Genomic DNA, 17,047 nt, shown 5'->3' on the forward strand with positions numbered 1-17,047 from the left:
TTCAGCTTCAGTTTGGGCTGATAGGCAGCAGCGAAGTGGAAAAGGCTCAGGCAAAGGAGGGGAAGAGGAGGAGGAGAGAGAGGAGTTCCATTACTGTTATTATCACCCTAATGCTTATTGCTGCTTTGAGTTCATTTGCCTTAACCCTTTGGAAGCAGCTCAAATTAAAGATTATCAAAGCGATAAGATAAAGGCGCTGTTCTAATGCCCCTGGTTCCTGGCAGAAAAGCAAAGGCTGCACTCAGGTTTTATTGACTGTGTGGCTTGTGTTGACACCTTACTGCTGGAGTACAGTGGAATCCCGAGATAAAACTTTACCCTAAAGGTGCCCGGGAACTTGCAGATTGCTGAGGTCCATTAAACGAGTGGGGGCTCAGCACCACGCAGAATCAGCCCTTTCCTCAAGTCCTGCTTCAACATGTTTTTAGTAAAAATTGAGCTTTCTGTATAGGGAGGGGATTTGCATAGGAAAACACACTAGGGGAAAAAAACATTCTGCCTCTTATTTTAAATGGCATTTTGTTATACGTGAGTTTCAGCCTGTCGGTTGCTTTTGCCTTTTCCTGTGGTTCTTTGCAAACAATACTGTCTTTCTGCAAAAGACTGCTGACCCAAGAGTGGAAAGCAGTCTGTTCATGCTGCATTAAAACAAATTTAGATCAGGAACCAAATTCACTGGCATTCCTCTATTCCCTTGGTACCCTAAATGCTCAACAACTTTGCTTTTCTAAGAACAGTGGAAAGAAAAAATAAAAACTGAGCAACATGTTACAGCTCTTCTTAAATTCCTAAAGATGTTTACTGTATTCCTTGTTAGGCTTAGGCTTTGCTTATTGACATGTTTTATCCTCAGTCTCCTCATATTTACTGTGGAGATAGGAGTCTCCCGCTTTATAATTATACTGGGTTTTTTTCCCCTGTTACTACAGATATTATAACAAACACTACCCTTTGCAAATAAATGCAGCCAGTGCTCCAGTCTTCTGGATCTCCATAAGCACTTACAAAGCAGCATACAGCAGATGCAGTGATTATTCCTGTGACTCCTGGGGTTAGATCTGAGCTTATCTGAACCATGCACTGAATTTTGGAAAAGCAAGGTGCATGTTTACAGGCTCTACAGCTCCGATTTAGTCTTACAACTTTTCTTAACAGAGCTCACACGGAATAGCTTAGCCCAAGTCACAAAACTGGTCTCCACTGTTGCATCTGGATTAAGACATGACGTCCTAGGGCCTGGTGGCAAGTACAGGAGAACACTAGGGAGTGGGGGATAATGGATAGTAGAAGAACTGCCTTGTGAGCAATGCATGCAGTCTCCTGACTACTTGCAGCAAATACTTTAACAAGGCTGTTTTCCAAGCAATGACCTGCAGTAGGTATCAAGATATACTGTGGGCCTGACATTACTGAGGTGTGCTATGTGAACCCTTACTAAAAACTGCTGTGAAAAATTCTCCAAAAAGAGCATAAAAGGGGAGACTGTTTCATAAGATAAATTTTGATATACACATTACTGAGATATAATGGTGGGAATGCAAAACTGCAAGCTAATTTTGCCTAATTAAGTAGGTGTGTTTATTGTTCTTTCTTTTAATGGGATGAATTAAAGCTGAAAGGCGACAGTCTGAAGGAAATAAGGAAAATAAAATACAGGCAAGGAAACTTTGGCCCCTAGACTCTTGAAATCCTTCCTGATAAAACTTCTCAGGCAAAAGAGTACAAGACTTAACATGCAAGCCAGAGCCTCCACCAAGCTGGGTCTGTGCTCTTTGCTTATGGGAGCTCTGATGTAACAAATCATCTTCCGAGGGGTCGTGCTGGATGCTTTTCAGATGCAGCAAAACTGTTGTGTCCTTAGATCAAATCTGTTTATTTTTAGAGGTAAAGCTTTGTCTCTGCTGCAGCAAGTGGAGCTGGGCACAATTCCATCGCAGGTGTTTTACTGAGGATTTGATCTCAGTTTTATTCTGATGCAAGAGAGAGCAAAAGCTGGCGCTCGGTGCTGGCGTCAGTGAAGGCACATTTTAAAGGGAATCAGCTGAGCTGTAAGACTAAAGGAAGCCTTGGCCTTCTTTCAGGCCATGCTATCTCCATTTTCTCACATTGTCCTGAGGCTTTAAATTTGAGTTAAAGTTAATTGAATGAGACAGTGATACGCTGCACAGTGAAACCAAATCAATTACTGCGTGAGTCAAAATAGGAGTCATGATGACACTCGGAACAAGAGCTTGGGAAATGTGATATTTACATTAAAATATTTCACATTTTTGTCTCATGGTTTTAAAAGCAAATTTGAAAATGCCTTACCACGTTGCACAAAAAAATTCGCTCTGCTTATCTATGTGCATTTCTGTATGTGCATTCAGACAATAAAACCAAATTATCATAAAATCAGGGTTAGTAATAATGGGGAAATTTTTATGCAGTTATGCACCCTTAGTTACAGAAAAGATAAAACAGAAAAACTTGCATTGGATAAAAACATTCTTTTCTCTGAGACACAGTCTTATGACAGTAAGGTGCACATAAAACCACAGGAGAGTTTACTCTCATATTAAGTGGCAACAAAGAATTTGACTGTTGTCTTTTCTGTCTTCCTGCTCTTTAAATATTTACCTGAATGTTGTTTCCAACCTGGCTTGCCAGTAAAACTTGTCATTACTATTCACTGATGTTAACTGTATTTGCATAGAGAATAAGGGCTTGTTCCTCCCAAAGTGGATAACTAAAAGCAAAGACTTAATTTTATGTTTATGATCTGAATACTGTAAAAACAACAGAAAGCCTTAATCAGTGTTTGCAGGTTTGCAAACTCTCGGCTCACTATCTAAATCCTCAGGGTTTTCATGGAGTCAAAGGGCTTTGGTTTCCTGTCAGTATGTAAAGCACAATGCCACAGAAAAAGTTATCCTGCAGGAATACAAAACTTGAAGTGGTGCCATTTCATCGGGTACCTTTCCATCAGTAAGAAAGATACCGGGCAATGTACACTCAACAGCAGCTGTTTTTCAAGAACAATGTGCCATCTCACCCCACACATGCCCTAAAAGAATCCAGGTTTTCTCCAGTGGAACCTCTTGTTTCTTTGCTTTCTGATCTGATTGTACCTCCAGAAAGTGAAGCCCTGACACTGAAAAATCAGTATACTTTCATGATTGGCATGTCAGAGTATTTTTGGGGTTGTGGGGTTTTTGTGGATTTTTTTCTTTTGGAAGCCTCACAGATGCATCTCTGGTTTCAGTAAAAGACTTGAATAATATAAACAAGCAGTCGCTCTGTTCCAAGAGGAGCTTTTTTAAATATTCTTATTTTATTGTAATTACCTTATTGTTTTCATATTATGAGCTACTTGTAGAAAAATACAGGAAACATGACTGCAATACAATCCTTTAATCAGGAATAGCTTTGTTCCAGTCATCATTTCCATTCAGTGTTGAAACTTTGACTAATAAGAATACTATGAAACTTTGAATTTCAATGTAATATAGTGTTAATATTATGGTTTCATTTGATCTCTGTACCTAGTAACTTCTATAAGGCACTAGTAACTTCTATGAGGCACTTTTTAACTAAGTGACATTTTATCTATAATGTTGTTTTCAAGTAAATTCAACTAAAAGGCGTGTTTTTCAGAAGCACATAAACTTCTTCACAACAGCCATTTAAAATCTTTTAACCTAAGTCAGATGGGGAATTTGTATTACCATATATATTAAATCTTCTCTTTTATTTTGCTCACAGGTTATGTCGCAATACCTTTCCTGCATCATTAATAAAGCATGTGAACTTTTAAAGAAAAAGACCTTTTTTAATACTTAAATTGATTTAATACCATCGTTACTTGTGTTATCTATATGTGTAATCCAGCACTGCAAGTAACTTCACTTTTACTGATTTGCAACCCTCTCCACTCAACCTTATTTTGGCCTATTCAGCAGCTGAGTGTTTATGTTTTTGAATGAAGGGCTGGAATTAGGTAAAGTATTTTTTTAGATAAACTGTTTTAACAAAAAGCATTTGTCCTGTAAAATTAAAAGACTGCTCCCAAGCTGTTCAAAAGCAGAATGCAGCTACACACAGCAGGCGATGGCAATTCATTTTGGTCTTCCCGGTCCTTTTTTTTTTCTTCTAATGGAAAGCCGGTATCCTAGATAGGCTCAGTTTTAAATGATGTTTATAATATAAGGATTGTGGACATAAAATTATGATTTACACAGCATTTATAAAAATGAAACTCTGAGTTTTATTATATGGCTTTTATGACATAAAACTAGGTGGTACTAAACACTTCTAGCTAGCGGCTTGAATTAGGACTGAAAAAAAGGCAATTGTTTTTATACTGAAAATTATTATTTTAAGAAGGATTTCCTGGTTTCCAGGCACATATATACACACATGTATAACGTAAATTTAACCCAACTCCAGATAAAAAGCACACCTCCATGAGTACATTAGGGTCTGATCCAAATTTTATCAAAGCTAGTGGGAGTATTTCCCATTTCAAACCAGATTTTGCAATCCATATTCACACGACCCTCCAGGGGATCCCTCGAGCTAATGCGGTTTTGCATGACTTGGCCTCAAATGTCTGCTGCAGCTTCTAAAAACCCCATTATAGGGCTGCAGTAGGAAATAATTTAGTGTAATTTAAGGAAATCATGGCATTTTTTATTTTCATATCATTTTGTTCTGATCCATCTGTTTACTCTTTTCTGAAAGCAGGCTGAAATGTTTTTAGCCTGAAGACTGAACTAGTAAAACTGCTGCCTGGAATAGTCTCGGCAGACGTGTTTGTTCCACATCCCCTTCTTCGGTGCAATATTTCTTTTGGTGGGTTTCCTCTGCTCCTGGAAGCAAGCTGTCTAGCTTTCTGGAGCACAGTTATGAAGGAGAATTTCTTACATTTTACTGCACAGGATGAGGTGATTTTGGAAGTTAACATGACCTGAACCACACATGCACAAAAGATAGCATCTGAAAAAAATGTAGTGTGCCGTCAGTATGGATAAAAAAACTACAGCCAGAAAATGCTCGTTAGCTCCACCGCTGGTCGGAGCCGGGGAGAGGGAGAAGACAGACAGTCCATGCATTTTTCTGAAAAGCCTGCTGTTACCACCATAACGTCAAATGCAAGAGCGGAATTCAGCCTTAGCCTTGTTCTTTAACAGAGTTGGTTTTGTTTGGTTTTCTTTAAAGCTAGACAGATATAATTTTAGCATTTACTGCTAACAGAGAAATGAAGTTTGTGAGGAGAGGTGATATGTTTTGTTAAATCAACACATACAGTTGGGAAAAGCTAACTAGTTAAACACTATTCAAATTTTAAAAGAAGATGCAGTCAAGTTTTTTCACTCAATTAGAAATACAGTCAAAGGAGGTTTTTCTTTGTTTAATTTTGTTACATTATTTTTGACAACTGGTTGTGGGATTGTTTCGGTGTGGCAGCACTTTTAAGAATACTTGAACAGTAAAGTGAATATGACCAAAGTCTTGGTTTCTGTAATGTTTTCAAGATAATTTATTTTAGTTTGTGAGATATTAAGAATTTTATTTCCATGTAGATGCTCAAAATACTCTAGAAAAAAGATGTAGGCATTCAAAAGCTGAATGTTTACTACTGCTGCATGTGGTTACCCGTATTCATAACAGTCATTCAGCATCATCTGTCTGTGATCACGTTTTTATTTGAAAGAGAATAGTTGTCATGTTTGCTCTGTGATTTACATTATTTAAACAAATGGGGGGGAAAAGAATTTGAAACAGCTCATTCAATAGCATGACTAAGACATATGACAACTTCTTGCAAAATGTTCACCGTTATAGAGCTGTAACACTGGAGTTCAAACCCCATGCACACAAGAAAACAAAGAATAACTCTTTCAGCCTGAAATAGCCTGATGAAAGGATGCTGCCTCCTGGTGATTTACAAGCATACGAGCTTCCACTAAAATTGCATCTTAAAGAGAAATATTTTGTCCTTGGAAGAGTCCAACGGTGGCTCCGGCCGCACTTGGCTCACAGGGAAGATTGAGCAACAGGGAAGACACCAGGTTAGGGAAGATGGATGCTTCTCACAGGGGCTCTCTCTTCTTTTCCACAGGATTTTCTGCAAGGAGACTGTACCAAAGCCAGACAAAAGCTGAACTGGAAGCCAAGAGTCACGTTTGATGTGAGTGGCCTTTCTGGCATGCTTTGTACCTGCCATGTGTTTGTGTCTCCTAAAAGCAATCCACAAGGAGGGGAAGAAAGGAGGGGGACCTTTGCATGGAGTGACTTCGACACACCAAGAAATCTTATTTTCAGTGACCTCCTGGGCTGCTGCTCTTGCAGCTGCCATGGGAGCACAAGACATCCCTAGTGACTCTGCCAGCCCTCCCTGGAAAAGGGCCTGGCAGTTATCAGCATTTTGGAAAAGAGTGGGCGCTTGTGCAGGGGTGCCAGCCAGGAGACATAGGCTGTGACTTGAACAGGCCAGTTTCCAGTGAGTCCTGCTGCTCCAGAGCCTGGGCCGCTGCAGGAAGAGCCCAGCAAAGCCCTGTCCCCTCCTTGTCCTGGTGCGGGGGTGTCAAGGGGGCTTGTCGTGCTCCAGGGTGCTGCCTGTTCATCCCCTGCACTGAGGCCCTCATCTGTCACTCTCCTTTTTTGCAGGAGCTGGTGAGGGAGATGGTGGACGCTGACGTGGAGCTCATGAAGAACAACCCCAATGCATGAGCCCTGGCTGGGCTCAGCAGTCACCCTTCCTGTGGTGGTTTTATTGCTGCCCTGACTGTGCGTGAAAGCTTGATTTTATGCACCTCTCCACCCTCCACACCCTCCCGGTGCCTCTCACCCCACACATCATCCCATGGTCAGCCCTGCCTGGACTAACTCTGGCTCCTGCCATTAAGTGAGGAGAAGTTACCCCCCTTTCTCTGAAAACATACCTGAAGTACTGACGGGCCAGCAAGCCCCCTGATTTCCTTTTTTGAATTAAAATTCATCTTTCTATTACCTAGGACTTCCAGCACATTTTTAGTACTTTCTCCCATTTGGAAAACAAAAGTGTCACCAGTCCCCTGCCTGCCCACTCCTCCAGCAACAAAAGCAGCAAACTTCTGGCACTAACATGGGCTTGCCACCCCTCCAATCCTTGCTACACAGCTTCCCCTCTTCTGCCTTTCCTGAACACTCCTTTTCTTTCCTGCAGCCTTACCTCCACCCCAGCAGCCCATTTCCACCACTTGAACTCTGTAAAAGTTTGGATAACTTGATATAACTTGCAGTGAAATCGCCTTTTGACCATGCCAAATTAATTCCTAATTGCTGGAATCACTTTCAAACCAGTCAGAGGGGGCTTGTAAGCGTTTTTCAGATCTTCATTTCAGAGTGTGCATGAGTCACAAAAGGCCTTTTTTGTCCAGCACCTTCCCAGTCTGGCGGCTTAGGGTGTTTTGATTTTTGCCCCCCAAGAATCAACCCATTCCCCTTCCATCCTCTTCCTGCTTACTATAATTAGACCTCGGACAGGAGCTTGAACCATCTCAAAAGATGATTTAAGAAATAAAAACAAAATAAATAAAAAGCTAAAAAAAAAATAGAAGCTTCAAGGTGAGTAAATATTTTTGCACTTTTCGTGCCAAGGTACCCGGGTTATCCAGAGGTTGTCGAGCCCATACATTTCCCGTTGGTTTAGGATCTTCCACCCACCAATTATTCCCATATTTTATCTTTATGCCTCGAAATGAGCAAAGGGAAGAAACACTTTCTCCGAGTGCACTTCTTGCTTTTTTGTTTGTATTGGGGAGACAACGCTGTTAAAAGGGGAGCGATAGGGTGGGGAGGCTGAGCGCGGAGCTGGGGACAGCAGCTCTGGCTGCGTCCAGGAGCGGTTTCATGATGGAAGTGGTGCAGGGGGGACGGGTCTCGGGAGCAGCCTGCGAGGAGCCGAGCTGCCGAATAGAGAGGGCTCTTTGTGCTCCTGGCGCGACAGGGCAGGCATTTGCCAGAGGTGAAGTGGAAAATGTGCGAGGTGCTGGTGGCCGCAGCCCTGGGTTTCTGAGGGGCGCGGAGCGGTGCGCGCCCGGGCAGCCGGAGCAGCCGCTTCCTCCGGGTCTGTCCCCGCGGGAGCGAGGAGGGCGGCCGTCACAGCACACGGGGAAAGAGAAACGCGGGAGCCCAGCATCTGCTTGGGATCTCTTCCTACAGGTGCACGGAGAATACGCCCTCCCAGGGTGGAGAGGAAGGGGAGCAGTGGAAAGGGAGAGATGTCCCTGTCGCACTCGCTCCAAGCAGCGCCCCACTCGTGTGAGGCTCTCCAGCCCCTACGCACAGTCTCCGCGACGCGTCCGGCACAAACCAACTCCAAGCGGGGCGCGAACGCCCCGTCCGTGGGGAGATTTGGAGCTCCCCATCCCGCCCTGCGGCGCGGGCTGTGCGCGGAGTCATGCACACATTGCCATCCAGCCCCGCATGTGCACCTCCACGCGTGGGTATATTTATATAAAGCCTCCTGGGGTGTTTTTCCTCTTGAACGGGTACGACTCCTCGGGCTGCCGCCGCACACCCCCACGGCCAAGGGGCTCCCCCCGTGCCCAGCGGTGCTCCTTCGCCCCCAGGACCGCGGCGGGTGGTAGAGGGGAAGGGATGAACTCCATCTGTCCAGCCGCACCGAGGGCTGCTCCCCCTGCAGCGCCTCGGACAAGCGGTCACAGGCTGCTGTTGGTGGATCTTTGGTGGGGCACGAAATTAAAAAAAAATAAATACATTTTTAAAAGCGCTTTTATGAGAAGATATTTTTATATTGCTGGGAACTATTTTTTGCTTACAGTGATTCACTGGGAGGCTTGCTGGTACATCTGAATATTAGTTCACACATCTTTGCAAAAGGGCTGGGAACCTTTACATAAGCTGCCAGTTTTCCTTCGACCTCAGGGTTTTTTTCTTTGGCATCCCTAACTGTGGCGCACTCAAGAGAAGCATTTTTAATCTCCGTTTTCGGTCTCTGCATTGAGGAGCAAGCGGGAAAAGGGATGTGAAGGGAAAAAAGTATTCTAGATCAAGCAGTCCCTCCGCGGTGGCCTTGTGCTGGATGTCTTTTGCTGCTTTGGAAAAAGAATTTAAAAAAAAAAAAATGAAAAGAAAAAAAGCACTACTGGTCGTGACAGGACAAAACGTATGTCTCAGTCCTGCCCCTCTGCTTTTTACAATTTGGCAATGATCTGAACTTCTCGGTTTCCTCACCACCACCTTTCTGCCGAATTTTGAATTCCTGTAAGTACCGCTCTTTGCAATGACCACGAGATCACTTATTGAAAACGAATTAAAACAAAACAAACAAACGAACAAACAAAACCAAAACAAAACAAAAAACCACGGCTATAAAGGAGATATCTATATATGTACGTAAGACACCAGTTGCAGCCGAGAGTCCTGTACATCGTTGTAATGTGTATGTCAAGCGTTTTGTGCGTGCAGGTACGGAAAAACACATCTCTCCTCTCTCTATCTCATGTCTCATTTATGGGTCATTACAGCTTCGTGAATTTAGAAGGACAGCTCCAGCAGTAAATAACGGAGCATGCCCTCAGTCTCTCGTGCTTTTCATAAGCGACCCACCGGCAGCAGCAGCGAACAAAGCAGCCGGCAAGGTGGGTTTTGCTTTGGCTCCCCGGCACGCCCAAGCACCGCTGAGCCCGAATCTGCCGACTGCGGAGCGGCAGCCCTGCCAGGGGAAGGCCGGTTGCTCGCCGGGGCCAGCGAGCGGCCGCCCGCCGGGCAGGGGCCGGGGAAGGGGGCGCGGACCCGGGACAAACCCGGGAGCCTGCTGGGGGGGAGGACAACGCCCGCATAGCCTGTCCCACCACGTCGTAGGAAGCGGAGAAGGCTACCCCTGCACTACTACTATGGGGAGAAGCGGAATGGTAACGGCAGTGCTGGGTGGTGGGGCTGCCCGGGTGTGCGCCCTGTCGGGAGGAGGGGATTTCAGGCGTGCAAGGAGCGGAGAGAGGGTCCAGCTCCTGCCCAGATGGTTGCGGAGGGCTGGGGCCCACTCGGGAGAGCCGATCTGGCCCTGCTTGCGGCTCCTCGCTCCGCAGCGCCGGGAGTTACGAGCAGCTAAGGCAGGGCGCGCTCCCCTTCGCCTGCCGCCTGTCAGCGCCGCCGCCCCACATCCCGCAGCCGTAACTCAGCCCCTCGCCTCCGCCGTGCGGGCCGCTGCCTCCCCCCACCCCCCGGAGCCTGTCTTGCCAAAGGTAAAACTGTCACGAAACCCTTTTTTTTTTTTTTTTCCCCAATTGTTTTTCCCTCATCTGAAGCCTTTCAGGGGCGTTTGGAACCACCAGCCACCCGTGGGCTGCAAAATCCCCTCAGGATACAAGGAGCACGGCGGAGGCCTGTGATGTGGTCGCCCACCAGCGCACAAGCCCCTGCCACTTCTACAAGAGAGCCAGGGCGGGGGTCAGCCCTGCCCCAGGGCCCGCCGGCGGCGCAGCCGGCCTACCCGCCGCCCTCCTCCCCGGCCCGGCGCGGAAGGCCGGCGAGACAAAGCGACGGGGGTTTCCTCGGGGTCGTGGAGCAAAACCGCCAGCGCCATCTAAAAATACACCTCCTGCTCGCAGCATCAGCCTGAAGGATAAAAGGGTAAAAGAAAGGGGGGTGGCGGTGGAAGGAACAGACCCGCTACTCCTGTACGCACACGCGGGGATGGATATGTGATGGGAAATAGCCCCGCGGCCAGCTCTGATCGCGCATGGAAGACTGATCGATTTCTGGAAGTGTATTTAAAAAATGAAATTTAAATGTAACTTGGGGAATTGAGGAGTCCAGCGCCTTCCTCCCAGTCCGTTGCACATCAAGCTGCCGCGTCCCCCCGGACGGACATGAGGGTCACATCCTCTTCCCTTCCCTCGGCCGGAACGGAGCTGCCCCGGGGCAGCACGGGGAGAGGGACCCCGGCCTCGCCGGCCGGGGATCACAGCTCCGGGCCCGCTCCCCACCTCGTTTCTGGGAGGCAGGTTTGCAGGGGGTAGGAGGCTCCCAGCCGCCTCGCAGGGCCGCGCTCCTTGCCTCCCCGCGTGACCCTCCTTCACCTCTGGTACTTCGCTGGCGGAGCATTGTCTCCAGACACAACAATCCCAGAGAGGAGCGCTGGAGCAGGCAGACCTCCAACGTTTTGACGGGTGGAAGAGAAACATCAACAGATACTTTGCAATTATTTGGTGATGGGGGCTAGGGGAGGCGAGCGGGGGAGAGGTCGGTTCGCAGCAGCAGACTCTAATTGCAACCTTTGCTTTGCTAATGAGCTCTCACCGGTTCATTCCGCGCTCCGTCCCCTCCGTCTCCCTCCCCCCCCGCTTCGTCCCCCCGGAGGAGCGCTTGGGGGGCGGAGAATGGCGTCGGGATAAAGCAGTAATTTTTCTGCAATTCGCTATTCGGTTTTAAAGCCATCCCATCTTTGAGAGGGGAGGTTTGAAGCGCTGGCCGCGAGTACTTTCATAAATCCTCACTAAAGGAAAGAGACGAGTAGTTTTCTCGCCCTGCTCCTGCCCGCTGTCTGCGCCGTGCACCCCGTCGTGCAGCCCGCAACGGCAGCGCGGCAGCCGGGAACCCCCGTCCCAGGGAGACGTGGCTTGGCACGGTGACTTGCCCCTCCGCTAGCTACCAGCTGCAGAACAACTGAACACAATCGGAGCGGGGAAATACATACCTACACACACACACATATACAGAAAAAAAAATGAGTTCCAGCAGAAACTCGCATAAAAAAAGCAGAGCGAATGTATTTATACTGGGCAATCTTGCAAGCACCGACATTGTTTAAACAATTCTCTTCTTATTTGAATGATATTATCAGTACTTTAACATTATCTTTCAATGGAAAACTTTCTTCTTTTTTTCTTATTTCAAATATTTATTAAAAAAAATAATAAACTCGGCTGCTTAAATGTTCTGGCAAGCAAATAAATTCCAGGAACGATGAGGGGAAAACGGCTGTGACGTTCCCTCTAAACCAAGAGCTTGCCTTCCGAGGGACGAACGGCTGTAGCGATATGACCTGTTTATTCATCGATTCATATAATATATAAATATTCTGAACTCATGAGTGTAATAATTTGCGTTTTTTCTACTGAAGGAAATTCAGCTATTTTAAGAGTTAATGGTTCTAAATGCGTTGGTTTTCCTGCATTCTCCCCAGAGGTGATGGGGGCTGAAAAGGAGGGGGGATTCCAGTTTGGGGGTTTCATTGTTGTTAATTATGCTGAACGCAGCCTAAAGCAGCTGACCTGAATTTGGGGTAATACACTGCACAACCAAGCCCCCTGACACCTAAAGGTCAGGTGAAAGTCTGCAGCAGGTATGTCTCAGGCCGGCTGCCTGCCCAGCTCACTTGCTCTCTGGCTCACAAATTGTTCCCTTCTGCCCACCCAAGTCGTTTCAAGCTGTGTTTATTTAGGGGGCAAAAAAATCGCCGACCACCCAATTCCCATTTAGCCGGAGAGCTTGTGAGCTCTTACCGGTAGCCCGGGCCTCCTTCCCCACCATCCTAGTGCTTTTTAATAGTTATTTTGCGGCACACGCATACCAAGCAAGACACAAGCTGTGGGCCTAGAAGGTCGCAGAGGTACGCACAACAGACGTGTTTGCTTGGGGCCCGAGGGAGAAACCCTCCCCCAAACACCCTGCCTGCTCATCGAAGGGAGGGAGAGTTTGCCGGCTGCCTCCCGGGCCCGCGGAGCACAGAACGCCGGCGGGATGGTGAAGCAAATGAGGCTGGGGAAGGACGAAAACGAGCCCCTCGGACCGCAGGAGCTTCCCTGTGGGGCTATGCTGCCGCCTCCTCCCTGCACACCCCGGCCCCCCGGCGGCCCTGGTCCACGAACCCCCCACCGCCCGCCGGGTGTCCAGCAAATAACAGCTTCGCAGCCGGTTCCTAAATCTTGGGACGCCAGCAGCTTTCCCACCAATCTAAACCCAAGGGGAGAGACGTTAGATGCAAATCACACCGAGGGCCCCAGCTCCCGTCGGAGTGACCCTCGAGAGCTGGGGCTTGCTTTTCCGGCTCTCCAAGCAGGCCTTTTAGAGCGCCTTCTTAAAAAATGAGAGAGTCGTTGCCATCCTTCTCTAAGCACCCGGCCCTTTACTAACGCTGTCTGCGCTGCCAGACGCCGGACTGGGGCACGGATGACCTGCCCGTTGCCCCAGGTGCGTGTGTACAGTTTTAACGCGGGGGGACAGTGCAGGAATGCTGAAAGGGGGTCCCGGTACCCGCCGGGATGCGGGACTACAGGCTGGCCCCGCAGAGGCTCCCCCGCGCAAGGAGCCGGCCCTCCCCCGCCGATGCGGCTATTGTTTCGTTCAATTAGCCTCCGCTTGATAAAAAACAATCGCTCGTTAACCCTCGCCCTCCTCCCTCCCGGCTGGTGTGTTGTGAACGGCGACATCGTCTCCCTTGAAGCCCGTCTCCTTTTCTGTCTTTCTGTCCCCTGAAAAATGATTCCGCGAGCTCTGATTGAATTTTATTCCTTCCTGACCTGGCCCGTTTTTATTGCATGGACACCATCAATCTTGACCTAACGCGACGTTTGTTTATTACTTTGGAAAGAAGCGAATGGCTTTATGAGCCTCAGCGTAATTAAACCAGGAGGGCTACGTTCACCGCGGCACCGCACCACCTTTGGGGTGTATTCACAACGCAGACAAGCCGACGGGGAGGCGAAGTAGAAGGGGAAGAAAAAAAAATTAAAAAAAAAACCCAAACAAAACCAAACAACAGCAACAACAACAACAACAAAAAAACCCAACCAACCAACCAACCCCCCCCAAAAAAAAAGCCACCAAAATCAACAACAAAACACCACACGGGAAGAGTAAGTGGGATCCTCCCAGCCCGTGAGTTTGTGTGCGAGATTCTGACCGAAACCCATGCACATCCCAGGGGAGCACCGAGCAGCTCCTTTACGCCACACTTTAGGCCCGCTACGTCGACGCGGAGAACCTCTTGTGCAGCTTGCCGCGTAAACCTGTGCTCTCCCTCCGCACTGGCCCGACTGCGCGCATGGGTGTGTCACTTGCGGCCCGCTCAGCGACAGTTCGGCCTCGGGCATCCCGGGGGCTCAACAGCTCCAAAACCCACGCCTTTCACCACTCCAAAATGCGTGCATCTTAGAAAGAACGAAGCATTTAGTCAATATGCCCGGCCGACACAAGGAACCGGGGAAAATAGACTGACCACGGCGAGGGGTTTAAATTACTTTACTAGCGAAATTCATTGAAAGATAATGTTCAATTAGCGGTTACCATTGAAATGGGTGACGGTTGGGAAGAGGATGGAGGAGCGTTTGTACGCTCTTTACCGCAGTGCTCCTGTGTAAGTGCACATACAGCCATGTGCGCGCCTCGGCCCTGCACGCTTTTGCCTACGCAATCAATACGACGTAATAAAGCATTGTTACCTCACGTTCATCTTCACGTGGGCGCCGAGACGCGCTCAGCGCCCGACCGTGCGCGACCGCTCCTTTCTGCGAGGCGGCACCACGCTGCCTCCCTTAAAACCCACACCAGTTTGCGACTCCCCCGCAATGAGCAAGAAAAGCTTCCAGAACCCAGAGCGAAACTTTAAGCTTGTCCCGCTCTAATCAGCGTATTTTTGGGGAGATGAAAGCAGAAGACAGCCCGAGTACAGGCGGCTTGTCACTACGATGCAACTCCAGCGGTTACCAAAAACGTTATGAAGATAAACTCGACTATAAAAATACCCCTGTGCTGACTTCGAAGAGCCTTTCCCGAACTTGGCGGCTTTCAGAAAGGACCCCAGATATCGTAAAATGCCCGTTGGGAAACACTCCCTTAACGTCGCCATCCACAACACAGTCGCACTATATTCTCTCTCTGACCTGGCCTGTAGAGGTAGGGGAGGGGTTTTAATCCATGTCCTCTCAACTATTTGCATGCACTTATCTGCTATTTTTGGTTACGACCTTTGCAGAACATAATATGAACTGTCACTCGCTTTAAGAAATTCCGAGAAGAAAACTTAGAAGGGAGAATATTCCTTTTCTCTGCGTTTTCTTTAGCTTAAGTAAGTGACAAATGAGCAAATACAAGAAACCAACAGAAACAGCTAAACAGAAAGGTTTCTCAAATTAATTAAAAAATTTTAAAGGGTGTTTTCCCTAGACGAAGAGCAAAGCAATAGTTTTTTTTGGGAAAAAAAATCAGCTTGAGCTAAAAATACAACACAAAGTGCCGTGCTAACCTGTCACCTAATGGACCGCTCTGCAGGCAAGGCTGGGGCCGAGTGTCCCCGTTCGCTGTACGGACTGCCACCAAAGATGCAGAGGCCTTGGGGAGGCACCTTCCAGCTGCTGCCTGGGCGCACGTCCTGTGCCCACCTCCGCGCAGGGACGGACCGCATCTCTTTGGCGTTCAGGGCAGGCCCAGTTCTGCTGGGAGACAATCACAGGTCAGAAAGGACACTCGGGTTTGCCTCCTGCTCGCAAAGGGAGGGAAGCGCAATAGGGACGAGAGCCCCGTGCTGGCCCCGCTGCACGCAGTTCGTGCCTTGCAGGCAAGAGCGCTGTCCGCAGGCAGACGCCCGGCTCCTCGCCCGCCCCACTGCTCTGCTCCAGCCTGGGAAGGTTTCTCGCAATCCCACGGGGCCTTTTCCTCCCAGCAGCAGCAGCAGCAATGTGTCACGCCGGAGACCCCGGCCCGGCGGAACGCGGCGCGGCCAACCCACCTCCGCGCAGCGCCGCGCAGGGACCCTGTGTCACCGGCCTGCGCACCGGGCGGGCCTCCTCCCGCTGCCAAGCCCGCAAGATTCACTGCCTACCGCGGGGACTCACAGCACTGCCCATGTTGTTTTCGTTGTGAACAATTTCTCTGCGGAGCGCGAGGGAAATATTATTATTATTATAATAAAATAATAATTTTTAAAACCCATCTGAAGCATGCCTGTGCGGTGAGCCAGCCCGTCGCAATGAGAACCGGGAGGTGACCTCCGCCGCCACCACGCACGTCACTTCAGGAAAGGGATCCCCTCTGGGAAGAGAGGATCCCACCACTACCTACCTGGCAGCCGAGCGGGACGTTTCTCTTCGCCCCCTCCCTGACTGTGATCTATCCCATGGCCAGACGAGCCCCCTCCACCCTCCTCTTTTGTAGCCACGGCCGCGGGGAGCGCAAGTTGCGCGGCCGCCCCGCAGTGCCGGGGCCGCGGAGGGCAGCGGGCCGCCCCGGAGCGGCCGGAGCATTAACAATAATTATACACAGCACTTGTTCAAGCTCCGCACAGTCCCCTCCAGGTCCTCTAACCAAGCAGCACCACTGACAATGCAACGCGTGATTAAACAAGCCGAGATAGCAACTGCTTTCCCTCCGATTTATTTTCGCCACAAACGCCCTGCCGCTGGGGACGGCGGAGAAAGCCCAAAATGTAGGAAAGCCGGCGCCTGGTTGCAACAAAAATAACAGGCAAAAAGCACATGCAATCGACTCTCTACCCTCTCCCTTCTTTAATTTTTAGTTTTATTTTAAATACCGGTTGGGGGTGAGGAGGGAATGGCGTTACCGTGCAGCCACCCCGCTGGTAAACCCAGCTGCCGGGGGCAGAGGGAGCTATCGCCGCAGGGGCTCCCCTTTCCAAGGAGGGGGAGCGGAGGAGGGAGGCGGTGAAAGCCCCGCCGTGCCCCTGGCCCGGCAATCCCGGTCACAAGCAGAGGGGAGACAGGAGCCGCCAGCTCAGCTGACCCCCGCTTTGTGCCGGGTCAGGGTCGGTGGGGAGCAGAAGGTGAGCCCGATCGGGAACAGGTAACATTTTATTTCCCTTTACTGGTGAAAAATCGGGAGCTGCGATTAAAACGTGTCCCCAGAGAGAAGGCGTTCAGCTTCGCTCTTCCTTCGCTTCAACTTAACCATAACCGGACGACGATTTTGAGTTTCTCTCATCCAACTTAGCAAACAAATAAATATCAATAAGGCAGGTAATCTCTTTAGAGGTACTAGCACGAAAAAAAAAAAAAAAAAGACTACGCAATACTTAAATAAACAGATTTTAAGCCTACGTTAC

General features: G+C 48.7%; 1 protein-coding gene across 1 annotated transcript in view; it reads left to right on the plus strand.

Annotated features, from left to right (window-relative positions):
* Positions 1 to 6,714, plus strand: part of GMDS (GDP-mannose 4,6-dehydratase) — a gene marked incomplete at both ends in the record, with an annotated part of 414,283 nt that extends 407,569 nt beyond the window's left edge. Inside the window, 2 exons of the mRNA XM_080339750.1 lie at positions 6,104 to 6,172; positions 6,652 to 6,714. Coding sequence (XP_080195876.1) covers positions 6,104 to 6,172; positions 6,652 to 6,714 — 132 coding nt within the window. The remainder of the gene's footprint in view (positions 1 to 6,103; positions 6,173 to 6,651) is intronic.
* Positions 6,715 to 17,047: the final 10,333 nt, after the last annotated feature.

The sequence above is a fragment of the Nesoenas mayeri genome (assembly GCF_963082525.1).
Source record: "Nesoenas mayeri genome assembly, chromosome: 2".
Lineage (NCBI taxonomy): Eukaryota > Metazoa > Chordata > Aves > Columbiformes > Columbidae > Nesoenas > Nesoenas mayeri.